This window comes from Thermobia domestica, chromosome 7 (genome assembly GCF_964235325.1).
Source record: "Thermobia domestica chromosome 7, izTheDome1.hap1.1, whole genome shotgun sequence".
In the NCBI taxonomy this organism is placed as follows: Eukaryota; Metazoa; Arthropoda; class Insecta; order Zygentoma; family Lepismatidae; genus Thermobia; species Thermobia domestica.
Window position 1 is genome coordinate 249,818,703 of NC_137460.1, and position 20,190 is coordinate 249,838,892.

General features: G+C 36.3%; 1 protein-coding gene across 3 annotated transcripts in view; it reads right to left on the minus strand.

Annotated features, from left to right (window-relative positions):
• Positions 1 to 20,190, minus strand: part of LOC145690799 (uncharacterized) — a 169,902-nt gene that overhangs the window by 15,677 nt on the left and 134,035 nt on the right. For 2 of the 3 annotated variants that reach the window (XM_081766088.1, XM_081766090.1), the window contains one exon: positions 6,998 to 9,544. In XM_081766088.1, coding sequence (XP_081622214.1) covers positions 8,620 to 9,544 — 925 coding nt within the window. In that variant the 3' untranslated portion in view covers positions 6,998 to 8,619. Of the gene's footprint in view, positions 1 to 6,997; positions 9,545 to 20,190 lie in introns of those variants that run through there. The other variant, XM_081766089.1, reaches the window with a different exon arrangement.

Consider the following 20,190-nt stretch of genomic DNA (forward strand, 5'->3'; position numbering starts at 1 on the left):
CAGTTTCCCAAAGATTTTACGGTACATAAATGAGCACTTTAGAAAACGAGTAGAACATATGTTAAGTTTCATTGACAATCTTCCAGTGTTAGTAAAATAAATACCCTTTAGAATTGCTTTCGATAATTTGTTTACGAACATAACTTTACTATTCATTTGAAAACAACATTAGGGATGGTGTAACTGGTACTTTACTCGAAAATCGCATCCCAGAAGACTGTCCTCTAAGTAATGCCAATAAATGAAAAGTGAGACTTTCGAGCAAGGGCGCCGATCTTGGGGGGCCCCAAAGATCATGTGGGGCCCCCCATTGCATTTATGCATTTATTTACAATATTTGGCATAACTTAAGTGCACTTTGTCTTAAAATCTTCATATATATACCTTCTGCATCTGAATCCCCTCCCCTAAATTTACAGAGAAATCGGCGCCCTTGCTTTCGAGGGACGTTTCAGTATGTAAATGACGATAAAGACAGTGGAGGATCTAGAAGGTAAAAACTAGGGGGTACAGCCAGAACCCTGACTACGATAAGTATATAAGGAGTTTACTATAAAAAAAATTCAAAGATATATAAATAAATTTAAAAAAAACATTTTTTGGATAGAATGTCGAACTTGTAGTTTGAAATTGTTACCAGAAAATGACCATTAAAGTAAATACATACCGAAGATACCTCGCAGTCGAGGTCGACGTTTAAGTCGCGGTCGCTACCTCGATATCTAGGGCTAGAAGGGCGCACATAGCGAAGAGGTCGCATCCTCGCTGTAAGTTCTCGGTTTGAGGTGAAACATTACTGTGACGCGCGTGAAATTGTTCTGTCAGTGCATAGATCACTGTGAAACTGCGTTTTGAAATTGAAAGAAGCAAACAGTTTATAAATAGGGATGGACGCGAGGCGAGACATGAAAAATAAGAAACGAGTCTCGCCTCTTGTTTCGCAAAAATTGATTTTTACCTTTTTCCAATTTTCTGTGAAGAAATGCCCTCTTTCAGCAATGAGGCAAGAAATCATTTGTCACTAAAATAAACAGGTTCGTCTTCAGGTTTCGAGGTGGAAGGAGTATTAACCTCACCAAATGAAGTTTTGGCACTGCGATTCCATTATTCAACGTTGCCTCCCTATGGATACGTGTGTTTTTACAAGTTTTTCTTTGCCTTATATCAGTAAAGAAAACTTTACCTTTACGAGAAATTCTTTTATTATTATTATTATTATTATTATTATTATTATTATTATTATTATTATTATTATTATTATTAATCTTGGGATTGGGAGGGGCGTTAAGTTTTTAAGCATAGATATGAATAAAACTAGCTTCGTTTTTCTTTAGAAATTCCGGAATTTAGTAACTTCAGTCCGAAAGCCCTTTCCCTGTAACCGCTACTGCTTCATATAATAAGCTAGAGTATAATTCTCAAATAAATATGAATAACTTATCTGACATTCCCATTTGACTATTTTCTTCCATTCTGTATTTAAAACGTGCCTATATAAGTTTTGTTTGTGTCTCTTATCCCATATTGCTGGAACATTCCTCATTAGTTTTACTAATGTGTCTTTCATAGTGAAATTTAAAGTGCAGCAAAATATCTTGAGCATAGATACAATCCCCAAACTATTTCAACTAATGCTGTTGTTTTAAAAAAAAATTAAGTTATATTGAGTTAATAAATTCAGTGTTTTCCAGGTCATGGGGTGAGTGAAGAGTATGATAATCCTTGAATGTAATCGACCAATATTCTCCAATCATCTTTAGAACTTTAGTCTTTTTTGGTAATTATTTAATTCAGAATTACTTTTGAAACAGCACCATCTTAGCTATATGGTTCGAGTTCCCGCCTTCTGTGTGGAAGGCTCGGATTCACTTTCCTGTGGGAGCACATGTTAATTCCACGTTAAGCTGTAGGTGTACGTCTTATATAACCTAGGTGCTAAAAGGGACACTAAATTATAATCCAGCCAACTAACCAATTGTCTGAAAACTAAAGTTCAAGTAGTATCCTCAGCCAGTATTTCATCATCACTACGGACGTTTTCATTATTATTATTATTATTATTATTATTATTATTATTATTAACGTATTATCAAGGTCGAGAAAACTAAATACATGGAAGTTCGTCGCGATCATAATACTGTAAATTATGGATGCGTCAAAATATATCAAATAATACTTTCAACAAAGAAGATACTTTTAAGTATCTAGGATCAATGTTAATACCTTAAGTGGGTAACCCGTCTTAAGACGCTACACGATATGTATAGTTTGTATTTTAACCCGTCCAAAGACGCAAGTTTTGCTTGTGCTACTCCTGTAAATTAAGGATTCCGTCTAAAGACGCTAATGCATTTCTTTACCGTTTGAAACTTTGGTTGAACATTTTACAATATTTTTCTATGGCAACTTTTTCATATGATCTGGCAATTTGTATTCGGAATAAAATGGCATCTTGCAGCAGAAATTCTGGACACGTCTCTCTGATGAAGGTATAGCTTAGATTCTGCTTAGAAGTGAGGATAGTGTTTATAATGAGTCTCTGGATGATGATGATGGCCTTAGCTTGGAACTCAGTACTTCCAGTAAGTCTATAGAGTCCTTCCACGATGATAGTAACAATGATAGGTGGTCGAATGTTGTGTCAGAAAGACCCCGATTTGTGTTCAAGGGAAATGCTGGCGTGAAAGTGCAGGTAAATGATTGTAGTGACCTATTGTGCATTTTTAATAAATCTTTTTGACAATGAATTGTGTGAACTCATTGTTGAGAAAACAAATCGATATGCTCGGCAGAAGATTGGCCAAAAACTGTCCTCAGGAAAAATGAAACCTAGATCTCGCGATAAGGCTTGGGTGGATACAACAGTAAATGAATTGAAAGCATTTCTCGGTTTACTTATTTTGCAAGGTATAATCGGGAAACCAACAAATCAGATGTATTTTGCACGGAATAAAGTCCTTGAAACACCAGTTTTTGGTGAAATCATGTCACAAAAACGCTTTCTTTTGTTGACTGACTGTGAGTTCTTGCACTTCAGTAACAATGAACCGCCAAGTGAAAATGACTGTAATCCTCGTCTGAGAAAAATCTTGCTTGTATTGACAGATCTTGTTGAAAAGTTCAAAACATTTTATGTTCCAGACGAATGTATTGTAGTTGATGAATCTCTGCTTTTATGGAAGGGTCGTCTATCATGGAAGACGTCCATTCCAGTCAAGAGAGCGTGATTTAGCATAAAATCGTATGAAATTTGTGAATTAATGTCAGGTCACATATGGAACATTATTGTATACACAGGAGAAACCACTAGTAAGAAAAACATTATTACTGACTCTAACATATTGAACATTTAGACAAACCTGCACACATTATTCTGCTCTTGATGGAAGAGTTGTTGAACCAAGGGTACTTTCTGTATGTTGATAATTATTAGGCCTACACATCTTTGCCTTTGAATTTCTGGTGGATCATGAAACACAAGCTGCGGGAACTGTGCGCGCTTCCAGAAAAAGATCTTCCAAAGGAAATAATTACAAAAAAATTGAAAAAGAGAGAATTTGTGGCTTCACGGAAAGGGAAAGTTATGTTGCTCAATTGGAGGGACAAAAAAATGTGTGCATGATTAGCACTGTCCATGATGATTCCATGGAGGTCACTGTGAGAAGAGGAAAGGATCATGTAAAACCACGAGTTTGTATTGAATATTCAGAAGGAATTTGAGGTGTTGACAGGAAAGATCAGTGTTGGCAACCCTATTTATCGCACGAATGCGAATGAAAAAGTATTGCTAAAAACAGTTTCGTCAGCTTCTGGATTACACCATTTTCAATGCCTTTGTGATTTACAGTAAAATGGGTGGATCTATGTCACAACTACAATCTAGAATTGAACTTGTTAGCAGATTATTTCCAGCATATTCCAGTGCAGCTGAGAAAGTAACTGTAGGCAGATCATCCACATCAGTGTGTCCTACTCGACTGTCAGGGAGGCACTTTCCGTCGTGCACATCAACTTCGACTACGAAGCGACACGTACACAGATGATGTTCTCTTTGTGCGATGCAAAAGGATGACAAAGGAAAACCAGTAAGGAAAGGAACTGTGTACATGTGTGACATTTGTGATGTGGCTTTATGTGCAACGCCATGTTTCAAGATTTGCCACGCAGAGAGAAAACTGTAATAAACCACATTTCCGAACGAGATGTACCAGCAACTTGTATACAACTTTCGTACTGTATTGTTTGCTTGTTATGTAAGGTTAGGTTAACTTAACCTAACTTTTAGGACAGGTTAGGCCAAATTTGTGTAAATAATAACACTGCAGTCCTGCAGAACATTGCAATTACAACTAAATGCCATATAATTACATCATACAGAAAAAAATAAAGAAAGGAAGAAAATTTGATTATTTTTTGGATAAAAATGCCCATTTTGCGGTTCGACTCATACTACGTAATTACACACTTAAAGGGTTAACAGACCAAAACCATATCCACGGAGAAATTAAATGTCGATTGAAAGCAGAAAATTCGTGTTGATATTTAGTTGAGAATCTTGTGTCGTCGCGAATTCTACCGAGGAGCTAGAAGCTTATAACATACTAGGAATGCAATGGATGTACCCGATTGCAATGAAATGAGCTGAGCGAGCTTAAACTACGTAATCATTCCTGGCCATTATGCAATAATAAATGCCATTTTTAATTGTTGACAAAAAAATCGCGTGAAAACTTTTTCCCCATGTTAAGTCTATGCAAGCGTTTTTCGGTGATTATTCCTCGATGGTACATCGAATTTTTTATTTCGACCTATGTTCTCACTCAGCACGACATACTCTATCAGCGTGCTAAGTTTGGTTGAGATCGGCCAAACGGTCTAGGAGGAAGCGTTTTTCGGTCATTATTCCTCGATGGTACATCGAATTTTTGATTTCGACCTATTTTCTCACTCAGCACGACATACTCTATCAGCGTGCTAAGTTTGGTTGAGATCGGCCAAACGGTCTAGGAGGAAGCGTTTTTCGGTCATTATTCCTCGATGGTACATCGGATTTTTGATTTCGACCTATGTTGTCACTCAGCACGACATACTCTATCAGCGTGCTAAGTTTTCTTGAGATCGGCCAAACGGTCTAGGAGGAAGCGTTTTTCGGTCATTATTCCTCGATGGTACATCGGATTTTTGATTTCGACCTATGTTGTCACTCAGCACGACATACTCTATCAGCGTGCTAAGTTTTCTTGAGATCGGCCAAACGGTCTAGGAGGAAGCGTTTTTCGATCATTATTCCTCGATGGTACATCGGATTTTGGTTTCGACCTATGTTGTCACTCAGCACGACATACTCTATCAGCGTGCTAAGTTTGGTTGAGATCGGCCAAACGGTCTAGGAGGAGTTCGCGGACAACCAAACGGCTAACCCGAGTATAAGAGCTTCGCTTCGCTCAGCTCAATAAAACAATAATCACGCCTGTTGTGTTATATGCTTGCGAAACATAGTCGTTTACTCTGAGAGAAGAACGCAGGCTGGAAGTATTTGAGAATAAATTCTGAGACGAATACTTGGACTCAAGAGGAATGGGAATGAGAAATGGCAGAAACTTCATAGCGAGGAAGTGTATAGTTTATATCGTTTACCAAACATTGTTAGGGTCATCAGTTCCAGGAGACTCAGATGGGTAGGTCATGTAACCAGAATGGAAGAAAATAGGAACGCTTTCAAAGTTTTAACTGGAAATCCAATCCGAAAACTACCATTAGGAAGATCCAGGCGCAAATAGGATGACAACCTTAAGATGGATTTGGCAGAAATAAGAATACAAAGTAGAAACTGGATCCAGTTGGCTAAGGATAGAAGTCAATAGAGAGCTTTTGTGAACGCGGCATTGATCCTCCGGTTCCATTGGCCATAGGGTTAGTTAGTTACTTAGTTATTATAAAGGCGAGTGGAAGCCCAATCCATTGAATCAATATACGGCACTGCTTAGTAAGGGATGTCATAGGATTCTTTGACATGAATGGTATCATAATTTCTATACGGAATTATTCTTGAAAATTATAATTAGGAAAAAATCATTTTTACATATTTTATACCAAAGATTATAGTGTAAAGAGCAACTCTAATAACTTATTCGATTACAGTTAGATGACGAACGAAAGAAATCTTAGTGAAACAATTTATAGTTGTTTCCCCACATTAACTAAACGTTATGGAAGAGAATAATACTTAATAATTTAATTGACTACAATCAGATTCCGAAGAAAATGAATTTTACATGATAACTAGCTGAACCTGCGCTCTGCACACAGCGCATCATTCACATATGAGCATGAATCTCCTTGTCATTCCTAACAACATCTCTACATGTCTCTTTACAGACACAAGTAATCGGCAAGAGGTATTATAAAGGGGAGATTTTTTTCGATTACTTTTTCAATATCTCGCACCGTTAGCAAGATTTGAGGCTACTTCCGGTTGAAGTTTCTAATTCATGTATGACCAGTGTTTTCTTTCTTCTTGCATGCAATATGTAATAAGCAAATATATTACACACGCAATTAATTATAATGTCAGTGATATATGGTGCAAAACACTCCAAACAAAAAGATTCGTCTTAGACTGGAGAAATTATCCTTCGTTTTTCATTATCATTAACCATTATCATTTAACCGCGAAACAAACGCCGGAGAGAGATACTAATCACGTATACAAATTTGTGGTGTTGGAATGTGTAAGTCGTAGGATATGTTGCTTTACTTTTTAAAATTTGAATATTTCCAGTGTGTCCCTAAAAATATAAAAAAAAAAATAACGGCCATTTTAAAAAGTATTCAATTAGAACTGAACAATCTACACAAAATTGGCAATCGATCAGTGAAAACGGCATCTTTCTAGAGCTTATGGTTTCCGAGACATTGTCAAAACAATTGGGCACAAACACATAAACCTCCACGAACCTATAAATTTTCTTGACCACAAACATACTTTATAAACCTAGCATTTTAGTATATAGATGCTTTATATATGCCTACTACCATCAACAAAACACTATAGCATACAGAAAACATTTAATAATTTAGTTGATTACAGTCAGATGCCGAAGGAAACGAATCTTACAGTAAAACCATTTGTAATTGCTTACTCACATAAACTAGACATTATAGTAAAGAATAACAATATTAATTACTTATTGATAAGTCAGATGCAAAAGAAAATTAAGAACACTTTTAATAATCATAATATTCGGATGCAGAAGAAATTGAATTTTACAAGAGCATTTTATATATGCCTACTCCCATAAACTAAACATTATAGAAGACAGAAACACATTTAATAATTAAGTTGGGTATAATAACAATGCTAAAGAAAACTAATCTTATAGCAGAACACTGAAACCTACCACTTCCGTAGACCGAACATCATCGCACAAAAGAACGCTTAATCATTTAGTAAATTACAGTCAGATGCAGAAGTAAATTATGTCAGATCTTGCACAAAATTGCGTAATTTAAATAATACATGGAATTCGACAGATATGTGACTTTTATCAACTATGACGGAACGGCCAGTATAAACAACTTGAAATAGGAACATCAGTAAACATTTTGTAGTAGTTCGATTATTATCCACTTCAACTAGATGTTTTAAAAATTAATTTACACTATAGTAAGCCCCCGACTTAGATCAATTCGTAGTTACGTAATGATTGTGATCATTACAACTAAAGCGCGTATGAGCAATATGCAACAATATACGTACGAGGAGAAGTCAAAAAGTAAAGGGACTTGCAATTTCTCGCACTAGGGTTTGGTAACACTGCTAGTATCTAGCGCTGAATTATTGTCGTCTGTAATACTTCTATGCAATGTGTCACTCTTATTCCCGCGTTAGGCAATGGAGTGTAGCAGACTGTTAAACATGGCAGCTCCACTGTCGATCTGCACCAAGGAGGAAATTAGGGCAGTGATTCGCTTTTTGTTAGTGGAATGTGTTAAACGCGCGGAAATTATTCGTCGAATGCAAGCGCAGTATGGTGACAGCTGTCTATCGCGAAGCAAGATCTACGAATGGATACAGTGTTTTAAACTGGGAATAACTTCTTTATGTGACGAGGGAAGATCGGGGAGGCTCTATACGTCAACGACTGAGGAACTGGGGTACACAATCACGAACCAGAAAGTAAGGTTGCGAGCATGGTTTGGAAACAACCATCCTCACCAGAAGTTAAAAAATTTAAACGTCAACCATCAGCTAGTCATTGATGCGCTGCAAAATTGGTTACAGGTGCAACAGAGAAACTTTTTTTCCCCCTACAAAACCAAAATCTCGTGAAACGTTGGAGAAAGTGCGTTGAAGTGCAGGGAAATTATGTAGAAAAATAATGTACGTTTCAGTTTTCTATCATTAGAATAAATGTATCTTTCCTCGAAAGTCAATTTACTTTTTGACCTCTCCTCGTATATATATATATATCCTTAATTTCATTGATCACCATTTTCGTTAACGTCCAACTTAAAGAAAACATCATCTCCCATGAATTTCAATAACTTGTACAAATTCTTATTACGTTCTATTAAAAAAATATTTAGTAACAAAGCTACTTTTAAACTTACAACTTTTCAAAATATGCTACAACAACACGAACACAACTTTCTGATTACACAACAGAACACGCTCTCTTCATTTTCTTCATCAACGTCAGTTATACATTGACCATTCACTATTCCAACAGGATGTTCCACTGGAATATTCACATACACATGTTCGTCGGAGACTGTCAATTTATCCTCTTCCCATGTATTTTCATATTCTCTCTTTTTAAACTGATCAGGAGAATAATCGTCAATTTTGTTCACTTCACAATCTACAACAGCCACTGCAATGTTATTAGCGGTTTCAGGTTTTTGCCTACTATAAGGTCCAAGAAACTCGGATTTATTACCGTATTCGGGACTGCTCACAAAGGTACTTGAGTTTGGTTTTGATACATCTAAAGGTTTCAGAACTGGGAGCTGAGCGTGTAAATTATCTATTTTTACATTGTTGTGATGACCATTGTTATGATAATCATTGTTATTAGTCTTAGATTTTTGTTTCTTCCTAGTTTTCGGAAGTTTCGACTTTTCTGCGTACACATTTATTTTAGATCTAGACGACCTTTCAGAAACCAACGTTGGAGAATTGTGCTTCAACTGAGCATTTACATTTTTAGGAATAATTTGATTCCTCTCAGAAAAATTGTCTACCAATCGAATATTTGAGTTTTGGGGGTTCACTTGAACTTCCGCTGATGAGTTTTGTTTCAAATGAACATTTAAATTGTTCCATGACATTTCGTTCGGTAAGCATATCCTGGACGAATGGTTGTCTTGTACTGGGGAGAGTGCACGCCTATTATGAGTGTTGGAATGAAGAGAATGTCTGTTGAGCTGATCCGTATAATTATTATTAGGTGCATTATTCATTTCGGAGTGTTGTCGCTGTTGAATATCGCTCTTATCAACACAAAAAGTTTCATTTCCTTGTCTTCTGCCTTCCAATTCTCTGAAGAAAGAAAAAAAAAAACAAGTGAAATTCAATTGAAGACAATAATTACTTCATATGAGTGGCAGATGCAAAGACCTTTCGTATTATAAGAGGCCCCATCACGGCAAAATTAAAATACCGCTAATTTTACAGTAGTTTTGTAATATCTTCAAATAGATAAAAGATAATCGAAATGTGGAACAAGAGCTCGCTAAACATTATTATTTTACATGAGATACAGTTATGACGACTCACTTATCTGCTCTAGATTTTCCAGCTATTTAGAAAATTGGCATTTACTTGCGCGTTCATGAATGGCTGCAAACGGAAAGCTAGTAGATGACTCGTGATAACGGAACTTCATGTAAAATAATATTGTCTAGCGCGTACTTGTTCCATATTTCGATTATCTTTTATCTATTTGAAGACACAACATAACTACTGTAAAATTAGCGGTACTTTAATTTCACAGTGATTAGGCCTCTTAACCACCCAGTTAATAACATATTATGTAAAATACACATTTACCACATTATAAAATATTCTGCTAAGATATTAAGTACTTTAGTATACGGGATTTTTGGACTTTCTCCCACCACCTTTTTATTACGAAAATCCTATTATATACAATTCTGATACAAATCACTATAACTGCGGTCCGAAGACCAGAATAATATTCTCTATGAAATATGGTGGTAGTAGTAATCGCCCACTTGGCCTAACTTTGGATTATCCTCAATGAGGGGCCCCAAGGCCAGGGGTCAATGACCTAGGGGTACCTAGGACCACCCCCTCTAAATTTTGGCAGGGGTACCTTGGCCCACCCCCTAAATTTTGGCAGGGGTACATAGGACCACCCCCCTTAAATTTCGGAAATTGCCAAATCTAAAAATTTGGTGTGGTAGCCTAGGACCATAGTATGTACCTCTATCAGTATTGGGGGTCTATGTCGTTCACTTTCATAGGTAAAAAATTGCCAAAAATTCAAATTTCGGGGGTTTTTGACCTAATTTATCCCCTTTGATGAGGTATTATTACCCTATATAGTTATATGGGCGTATACAGGGGTCCATTACCTTTCATAAGACATGGGTATATTAATGCACCCCTTGAAAAATTTGGGAGGGGTACCATGGCCCACCCCTTAAATTTTGGAAATTGACCAATTTAAACATTGGGTATAATAGTATAGGACCCTAATATGTATTATGATAAATTTGGGTGGTCTACCTCATTCCCTTCTAGGGGTACAAAATTGCCAAAACTATAAACGTAAGCAATACGTTGTACCACGTGTTTGGTTTTCGACCTAATTTATCTCCTTGGATGAGGTCCTATTACCTTATATGATTATATGGTCATGTATAGGGGTCCATTACCTATCATAAGACATAGGTACATTTGTGCACCCCTTTAAATTTTTGGGAGGGGTACCTTGGCCCACCCCTTTAATTTTGGAAATTGCCCAATTTAAACATTTGGTATTATAGTATAGGACACTAATATAGATCACTATAAATTTGGGTGGTCCACCTCGTTCCCTTTTAGGGGTACAAAATTGCCAAAATTTTAGTACAACCACGTGTTTGGTATTTGGTACATTTTATCCCCCTTTGATGAGGTTCTATTACCTTATATAGTTATATGGTCATGTATAGGGGTTCATTATCTATCATAAGACATAGGTACATTGGTGCACCCCGGGAGGGGTACCTTGGCCCACCCCTTAAATTTTGGAAATTGCCCAATTTAAACATTTGGTATTATAGTACAGGTCCTCAATATGTATCATGATAAATTTGGATGGTCTACATCGTTCCCTTTTAGGGGTACAAAAATTGCCAAAATATAAACGTAAGTAATACGTTGTACCACGTGTTTGTTTTTTTGGTCCATTTTATCCCCTTTGATGAGATCCTATGATTACAAGGGGTCCATATCCTATCATAAGACATGGGTATATTGTTGCACCCTTCTTAAATTTTGGCAATGGGGGTCCACTGAAATTGTCCAATTTAAGCATAGTACAGGACCACAATATGTTTCGGTGGTCCTATTTTCAAATTTTTAAGTACAACCACGTGTTCGGTTACTGACTCAATTTATCCTATTTGATAAAGTTATAAGGTATGGACGGTATCTCCTTTCAATTTGGTAGTACCCTTCGGGTGTAGTACGGTCACGTGATCAATGATTTGGTTTTGATGCGCGACGAGGTCCCTGGTCAATGATCTCTAGGAATTAGGCGGAAACTTTGAACAAGATTCTTGGCATTTAAAACTTTTTTTTTCAACTTTTCAAACTAAAAAAATCAAAACAAAAAATTGAAAACGAAAACTTTTAAACAAAAATCTTGAAACTAAAAAATTTTTCAAACAAAAATTTGAAACGAAAAATTTTGAAACGAAAACATTTGAAACGAAAATTTTGAAACGAAAAATTTTTAACAAAAAAAATTGAAACAAAAAATTTTCAAACAAAAAATTTTGAAACAATAAATTTACAAACAAAAAAATTTCAAACGAAAAAAATTTGAAACAAAAAATTTTCAAACAAAAATTTTTGAAACAATTTTCAAAACAAATTTCAAACGAAAAATTTTCAATTAGAATTTAAATCAAACAGTGATCAGCTTTCACGGTTAACCGTTAAACTTTATCCGGTTTTTAACTATTCGATTAACAAATAAACGGTTTTCAACTATTCGATTAACAAATAAACGGTTTTCAACTACTCGATAAACAGATGAACTGTTTTAACCTTTTCACACCAGTGAGTGCAAGAATTTACAAACTAAAACAAAAAAAAAATTTACTCGCTTTAAATACGCATCATTTTTGAAACAAGGTGTTAGTGTTCATCATGGATACACAGTGGAAACATCCATTTACCTGTATGCTCGCAGGGCCTAGTGGGTGTTGAAAAACGTATTTTGTGAAGCGATTACTGTCACATCTCCCAACCATGATCAATGCAAAATTTCGTAAAATATACTGGTATTATGCAGAATGGCAATACATGTATGCAACAATGCCAGTTCCAGTAGAATTTCACGAAGGACTTCCACGAATGAAAGATTTTCAGCCTCAAGATGGACCACATTTGATTATTATTGATGACCATATGCGAGAAGTGAATAGTGATATTGTTGATATGTTCACGAAAGGATCACATCATCGAAATATTAGTGTGATTTTTATAACACAAAATGTATTTCATCAAAGTAAAGCAAATAGAAATATGAGTTTAAATTGTTCGTATTTGGTGTTGTTTAAAAATCCACGTGACAAGTCACAAATCAAGCATATGAGTTATCAAATCATGCCTGAGCATCCACTGTTTCTACAAGAAAGTTATGCAGACGCAACAAGAAATCCACATGGCTATTTACTGATGGATCTTAAACAAGATACACCCGATGAAATGCGATTTCGTACAAATATTTTTCCCGACGATTTGCATCATTATGTTTACGTACCAACAAAACATGTTTAAATTATTGTGCATGTGAAAAGAATGACTTAGTCTGTCACGATGTCTCCTACAGTGAAACACGCTGATATGCTACGTGCTCTGCACAAAGCTAAACCAAGATTGCGTAAAGCTATTATTGCCAATGCAGACGCTTCATTAATTCATAGTATTTGTGAATGTTGTTATAATGTCTTAAAAGGCAATGTTCCACTGACAAGTGCGCAGAAGTCAAGATTAAAGCGTTACAAGAACACGCTCCGCTATCTCGTAGACAATACAAAATCATTGGATAAAAAGAAGAAACATTTAGCCGTACAACAAGGAGGATTCTTACCTGCATTACTTGCACCTATTGTAGGAAGTGTGTTATCCAGTATTTTGTTTAAACAATAAACATCATGGAACATAGCAAGAAGATGGTTTTAGTGCCACCAGAAATGCTTCAACGAATGCATGCATCATCATCCCGTGCGAGTGAAAATCGAGAATCTAATCTCGATCGTGAAATGCAATCTATATTGAACACATCGTATCCAAGTGATGAAGAAAAATGGAATCAGTACAATAGAATATTACAGAAATATCTTTATGTGATACGTAAACAAGAAGAACCAATACCACTTACAATTACATCAATGAAACCTGATGGTGACGTCCCGAATGTTGACGATAGCACGAAACAAGAAATTTTAGCCGCAATACCACAAATGTATCGTAAGAAAGCCGAACTACTATTCCGTCGTTTAAAACAAGATGACGCAATTACGTGGGATCATAAAGGAACAGTGTACATCAACGACAATAAACTACATGGATCCAATATTGTAGATTTAATGTGTGATGTGACTCGACCGAGGAAACATTCTAATCCTCAAGGCTGGGAATTGTTTTGTAACTACCTTGCATCGTCAAACACACCTCAAGAATTGATTGGTAATCCACGAAGATTAAACTATATTGTCAAGCATAATAGTACAACAGCATCTGAAGGATCTGCACCACCAAAACCGGCACCTGAATTATTTTCTTCCGGAGAAGAAGAAGAAGAAGATGATGATGATGATGATGTTTTAGAAGTCCGACCAAAACGAAAACGTATCATTCCACAATGGTCAACGTACAAACCATGAACAAAAAGTTGAAATCCATTTATTACAATCCAGCACATCCTGCATCGTTTTCTACTGCAAAGAAATTATGGCAAGCCACAGGAAAATCTATACCTCTAGCCAAAATAAAACTTTGGTTAAACAAACAACCTACCTACACGTTACATCGTCCTGTACGTCGTCGTTTCCGTAGAGATTTTTATCTTGTCAACAATATTGATGATCAATGGGAATGTGATTTAAATGATTTACAATCACTTCAAAACTATAATGACAATTACCGCTATATTCTTACAGTGATTGATGTGTTTAGTCGGTACGGGTGGGCTGTACCACTAAAATCAAAAAGTGCCGAGGATATAATGAATGCATTTGAAATGATTTTCCAGGAGAGGAAACCAATTGTACTACGTAGTGATCAAGGAACTGAATTTACCAACAAGACAGTACAAAAGTTTTTCAGGAAACACAACGTGCAACATGTTACAACAAAGGATCCAAATATTAAAGCCAGCATCGCAGAAAGATTTAATCAGACATTGAAACATCGTATGTGGAAATACTTTACCAAATATCAAACATACAATTACATCAAAGTATTGCCTTTACTTGTAAAAGCATACAATGAAAGTCGGCATTCCAGTATTAAAATGGCACCTGCAAACGTTTCTCAGGACAATTTACTGGAGGTGTGGCATAACTTATACGACCAAAAGCTACAACGTTCAAAACAAGATACGGATTTGTCTGTTGGTGATACTGTTCGTATAAGTAAAACAAAACGTATCTTTGACAAGGGTTACCTCGAGAACTGGACTTGGGAAATATTCAGAGTAAAAGCCATTGTACCAAGAAATCCACCAGTGTATCGACTAGAGGATTTAAATCATCAACTCATCGATGGTGTTTTCTACAGAGAAGAATTACAACCAGTACCGCTCCCTTCGACGTTCCTCATCGATAAAATATTACGTACAAGAACAAAAGGCCGCAGAAAGGAGTATCTCGTCCAGTGGAAAGGATATCCTTCCTCATTCAATTCGTGGATCCCTGCAACTTCATTGAAGAAGAAGAAGAATGGAACCTGATCAAGATTTTTACGTTACACTTCCCAGTAATAGTTCCATGGATTATTTTCCAGAAAATACATTGACTTCATATATTACGAAATTACAACGACGTGTAGAGTTTCGCCAGAAATGGGATGTGGCAATTGTAGAGATTCATTATCCACATTCTTTGCTGAACATTAACAGTAAAAACAATAAAATATATTACAAATCATCAAGTAGTAATGATCAAGAACCGTGGAAGGTTGTAACGATCCCTGTACGCTATTATAACAATACACGGGATCTTATTCATGCAATTAATATACGTCATAAAGAAACCAATTTATTTATATCTCATGACGCAACTAATAATATATGCCTCATAAGACATCCCAAAAAGGAAATCCATACTTCTGTACAAATCTCACCAAGTGTTAGTTTAATGCTTGGATTTGAACCGAAAAGTGATTTAAAAGATATGGAAAAGGGACAATATACACCGGATGTACGATTAGGCTTACCATCACAAATGTACGTCTATTGTGACATTATTGAATCTGTCATTGTTGGAGATACAATGGTACCCTTGCTACGAATTGTCAACATGGATCCTGTGAATCATACTTTTGGAAGTCATGCAGTACAAATCTTTAATCCTGCACATTATGTTCCGGTGGAAAAAATGAATTTTGAGCAAATACAAATCGATATAAGGGATAGCACAGGTCATCGTATGCCATTCACCTTTGGAACGGTGTGTACAAAACTACATTTCCGTCGTCGTCGTCATGACTGATCCGTACTTGCAATACTACCAAAAACAAGCGTTGTCCGGTATCGGCAACGTCTATGTGGGAAGTCCCTATCAAGCAGGACATGGCATTGGAAGTTTCCTTGGTGGCTTATTTCGTTCAGTGTTACCACTTGTGAAGCAAGGCGCTAAAACTGTGGGAAAAGAATTATTAAAATCAGGTGCCAATATGATTAATGATGTTGTGATCTCGAATCAACCGCTGGAAGAATCGTTTCATCAACGTATGCAAGAGGCAAAATCAAATTTACAAGAAAAAGCTAAAAATAAGTTGAAAACTATGCTGGGAAGTGGATATCATAAACGAAAATGGGATGACTGCTCTCAGTTTGAGGTTGACCTTCCAACGATCAACAACACCATCAATCCTACAAAGAGACGTAAATTATTACATAAGAAGAAGAAGAAATCATTGGCATCGTCACCAGATATTTTTGATTAATTCAACGATGGCTTTCTTACATCATCAATCCTGTGAATGTGTAAAAAGTGAATTGGACATGGTGGTCCTATGTACCCCTGCCAAATTTTAGGGGGTGGGCCAAGGTACCCCTGCCAAAATTTAGAGGGGGTGGTCCTATGTACCCCTCGGTCATTGACCCCGGGCCAAGGTCATTGACCTTTGACCTATGACGTCACAAAGGTCGGGGTCAAAGTCCAAACTTCGATAGGGTGTCGCCATTACTACTGTGGTAAATTGAGCGTCCCTAGACCCAGACAGCCAAGGAAAATTATACTCCAGCGCTCCAGGCAAGCCAAGTAATTCAGCGTATGCATTAGTCAGTTTAAAAGTTAAGGGGCGTATCACGACAAATGATCCGCCCCATATTATATATAATAAATATTGTATATACAGTGTGTTTTAAAACACCACCGACAACGTAACGTTTGGAAGGTAATTCCTGACACCAAGATAAAATAAAAAGTATAAACCATACTGGGTGCACAAATGCTTCCTTTCGGAGGTATAGGCTGCCGAAAACATGAAAAAAAAAGAACTTTCGACGTCCATAGTTCCAAAACTATGGGATCTACCGTACTCGAGACAAGATTTCACTTAGGAACTAGTATGAGTTCTATCCAAAAATCCAAGTTTTAGAATTCTGCAGTACTTCCGCAACTATTTTTATAGAGGTAGTTGGAGAGCACTTTAAATTATATGCGAGTAGCGAAACTTCCTATATAAAAATTTTTGCGTGAGTACCTTAGGATTCTGAAACATGTATTTTTGGATAGCGAATATATTGGTTCCTAAGTGAAGTCTTGACCCAGTTAATGTAGGTCCCATAGTTTTAGAGTTATGGAGTTTTAAAGTTCGTTTTTTCATGTTTTCGGCAGCCTATAACTCCGAAAGGAAGCACTTGTGCACCTAGGTTGGTCTATACCAGGGGTTCTCATCCTAATCCCTATCACGACCGTCATTTTTTCACATCCTCTTGCGAGCGACCCTTTTATATATTCTGGTTTGTAATAAGCTTGTGTGGGATTTTTAATGTATACCTATTGCGGACATTTCACGAGATCCGTGTACTGGTATTTCTATAATAATAGAATTAATTTCTTGTATGTAATGGATACAGTAACTTCCCTAAAAGTAAATGCATTAAAACCAAATTTGGTCAGTTCATTCATATTACAAATATTGAATCTGATCCGCCATGCTGTTCCAAATGGAGGCAGGTTGAAAGTTTTAAAACTTCATATCTTCCTTAATTTTGGGTCATATGATAAAAAATAAAGTGATTTCTATTTTTTGTTTAAAAAAAACTTGGGCAGTTGTTAAAAGAGTTATTGCCGCCACTCATATTGTTGTAAATTTGATAGATTGTTGTGTACGTGTTCAGTATCACCAAAAACTATTAAAAGCAATTTGTTTACATTTAAAATTTTGGAAACAAATATAACCCCACGCCAAAAATATACCATCATTGTGTGCAGCTTGCTGGACAAAAGACTATTCGCTTACACAAATACGTGTGCAATTCTGTAAAGAACAACAAAGGATCATAAACAAAAGCAATCCCTCTTATTGCCGACAGAATAATTAGTCCATTGAGGACTAGCTCAGGAGAGTAATGCTCCCGGAAGAAGGAACGAAAAACACAGTTCTGATTGGTTGGCGTTATCCACTTCTTGCCACGTTGCATTCAAATAGCAGAATTCATATGATTATTGTTGTCGGTCCTCGTGGCCGAATGGGCTAGTGCTATATGCTAGTAACGAAAATCTCTTTTGGCGTGAGTTCAAACCCAGCCCGAGGAAAGTTTTTTCACATTTTCTTTACACTTTTATAACACTTTTTAAATTAAAATAATACGAAAATAATACTCAAAAATGTGATTTACTTACTTTTGTGCACATAAGTAGTAGTAGTAGTAGGAACGTGTTAGAAGCCCCGCAGGGCTCGTTTTGTTGCCCTTGTACTCCATGATATAAGGCTCGTTTTGTTCCCCTTGTACTAAATGACATAGATTTTGTGACCAACTTAAAACAACTGACTAGGATAGCGCGTAAAATAGCTGGCTAGAGTAGCGCGCGAAAAAACGTACTTGCGGGAGTATTACTCTTCCGAGCGGGTCGTGTCCATTGTTGATTTATCAAGGAACTCAACACAGATATTGCGGATTAGTGTTTTCAATTTTAATTGTATTTCAATAGGCAGGGTTTGTTGCATTTATATTTTTATGGTATTTCAATATGCAGTTCTCATTAGTTTCATATCATATCGCTTTCATTTAAACTGATTTTAAACTACTCTGCATTTGTTGAAAATGTTTAGTAGCTCTAATTTTTGTTGTTTTTAACAGTGTGTATAAAAATAAAAATATAAGAAAATTCAAAACAATATTTAAAAATATTTTTCAGTATTAGATTCTAATTATATTCATCTCTTCGACATTTATCTTCGTGTGACCCCCATAAAACCCTCTCGAGAACCCCCTAGGGGTCACTACCCCGAAGTTGAGAAACCCTGGTCTATACTTTTTGTCTTATCTTGGTGTCAGGAATCACTTCCCAAACGTTGTCTGTGTTGCTTTGAAACACCATATTATATATATATATATATATATATATATATATATAAAGGTAAACGCACCGGATTTCGACAGGTTAAGGACTTTTTTAAAAAATTAATCGCCTACTGTGGCCATAATATTGGGTGGTGTTGGCCCATTTTTTCCCTTAGAACTCTACAGTCCCTACTAATACTAAGTCACTTCAAGGCTCAAATGTTAATGTTAAAAAAATATGAAACGAACTCGCCAATGGAACCCGAATTCGACACACTTCACCTGGTTTCGACAGTTGTGGTACCTGGATTCGATATCTATGTAAAACATTAAGTCGGCATTATTAGTAATAGTAATCTCTTCTCAGCTTCAAATCTTGTTTTATTGTTATGCAGAAATTATCAGACGGGCAAAACAACACAACTTTAATTTTCTGAACTGAGTAGTTACTTCGATGATCCTCAATTCGACATGCTGGAACCTGATTTCGACATCCCATGTCGAACTGAGGTTACAACTAGCGGAGAATTATGCAACAATAGTTTTATGAAAGTCTTTGAACATACCTTGTACCTTTAGCTATTCAGTTAAAATTATATTTCACTACTGACCATGAATTCGACAACCTTGTCGAAATCCGGTTCAAGTTATCAAATAAAGACTCGTGTTTTCGACAACCCCCCCCCGTTCATGTTACATCACAACCTTTGTCCTCACAGAAGAAAACAAACTGCGCTGATTGAAACTCCTTTACAACATTAAAGTACCACTATTTGCTTGAAGCAAACCTAACTTTAATAAAAGTCTTACGAAAATAATCTGCCGTCTTATAATTTCCTTAAGATTATATGTTTTTTCTCGAAGAGTGTATCACACACACAACAATGTACTTCTTTTCTCCATGCGTATGACTCATCTACTATAACCGCGCTTTTGACACGAGAAAAGACGCTCCCATAATGTTGCCACTTCTATGCACGATTGCAGGGATGACTTCTTACTCTTATTTCACAACATTTAAAGCACAGGGATGTCGAATTCGAGTCCTGTCGAATTCCAGTGCGTGTATTTATTTATTTATTTATTTATTAGAGTGTCCCTTATTTTGGGTAATTTCTAGACTTAGAGTAAGCGTGAACGGCTCTTGTCAATATCTGATTTAAGGTGCACAAAACGTTAGTACCTCACTCCCTGTGTCCACCAACAC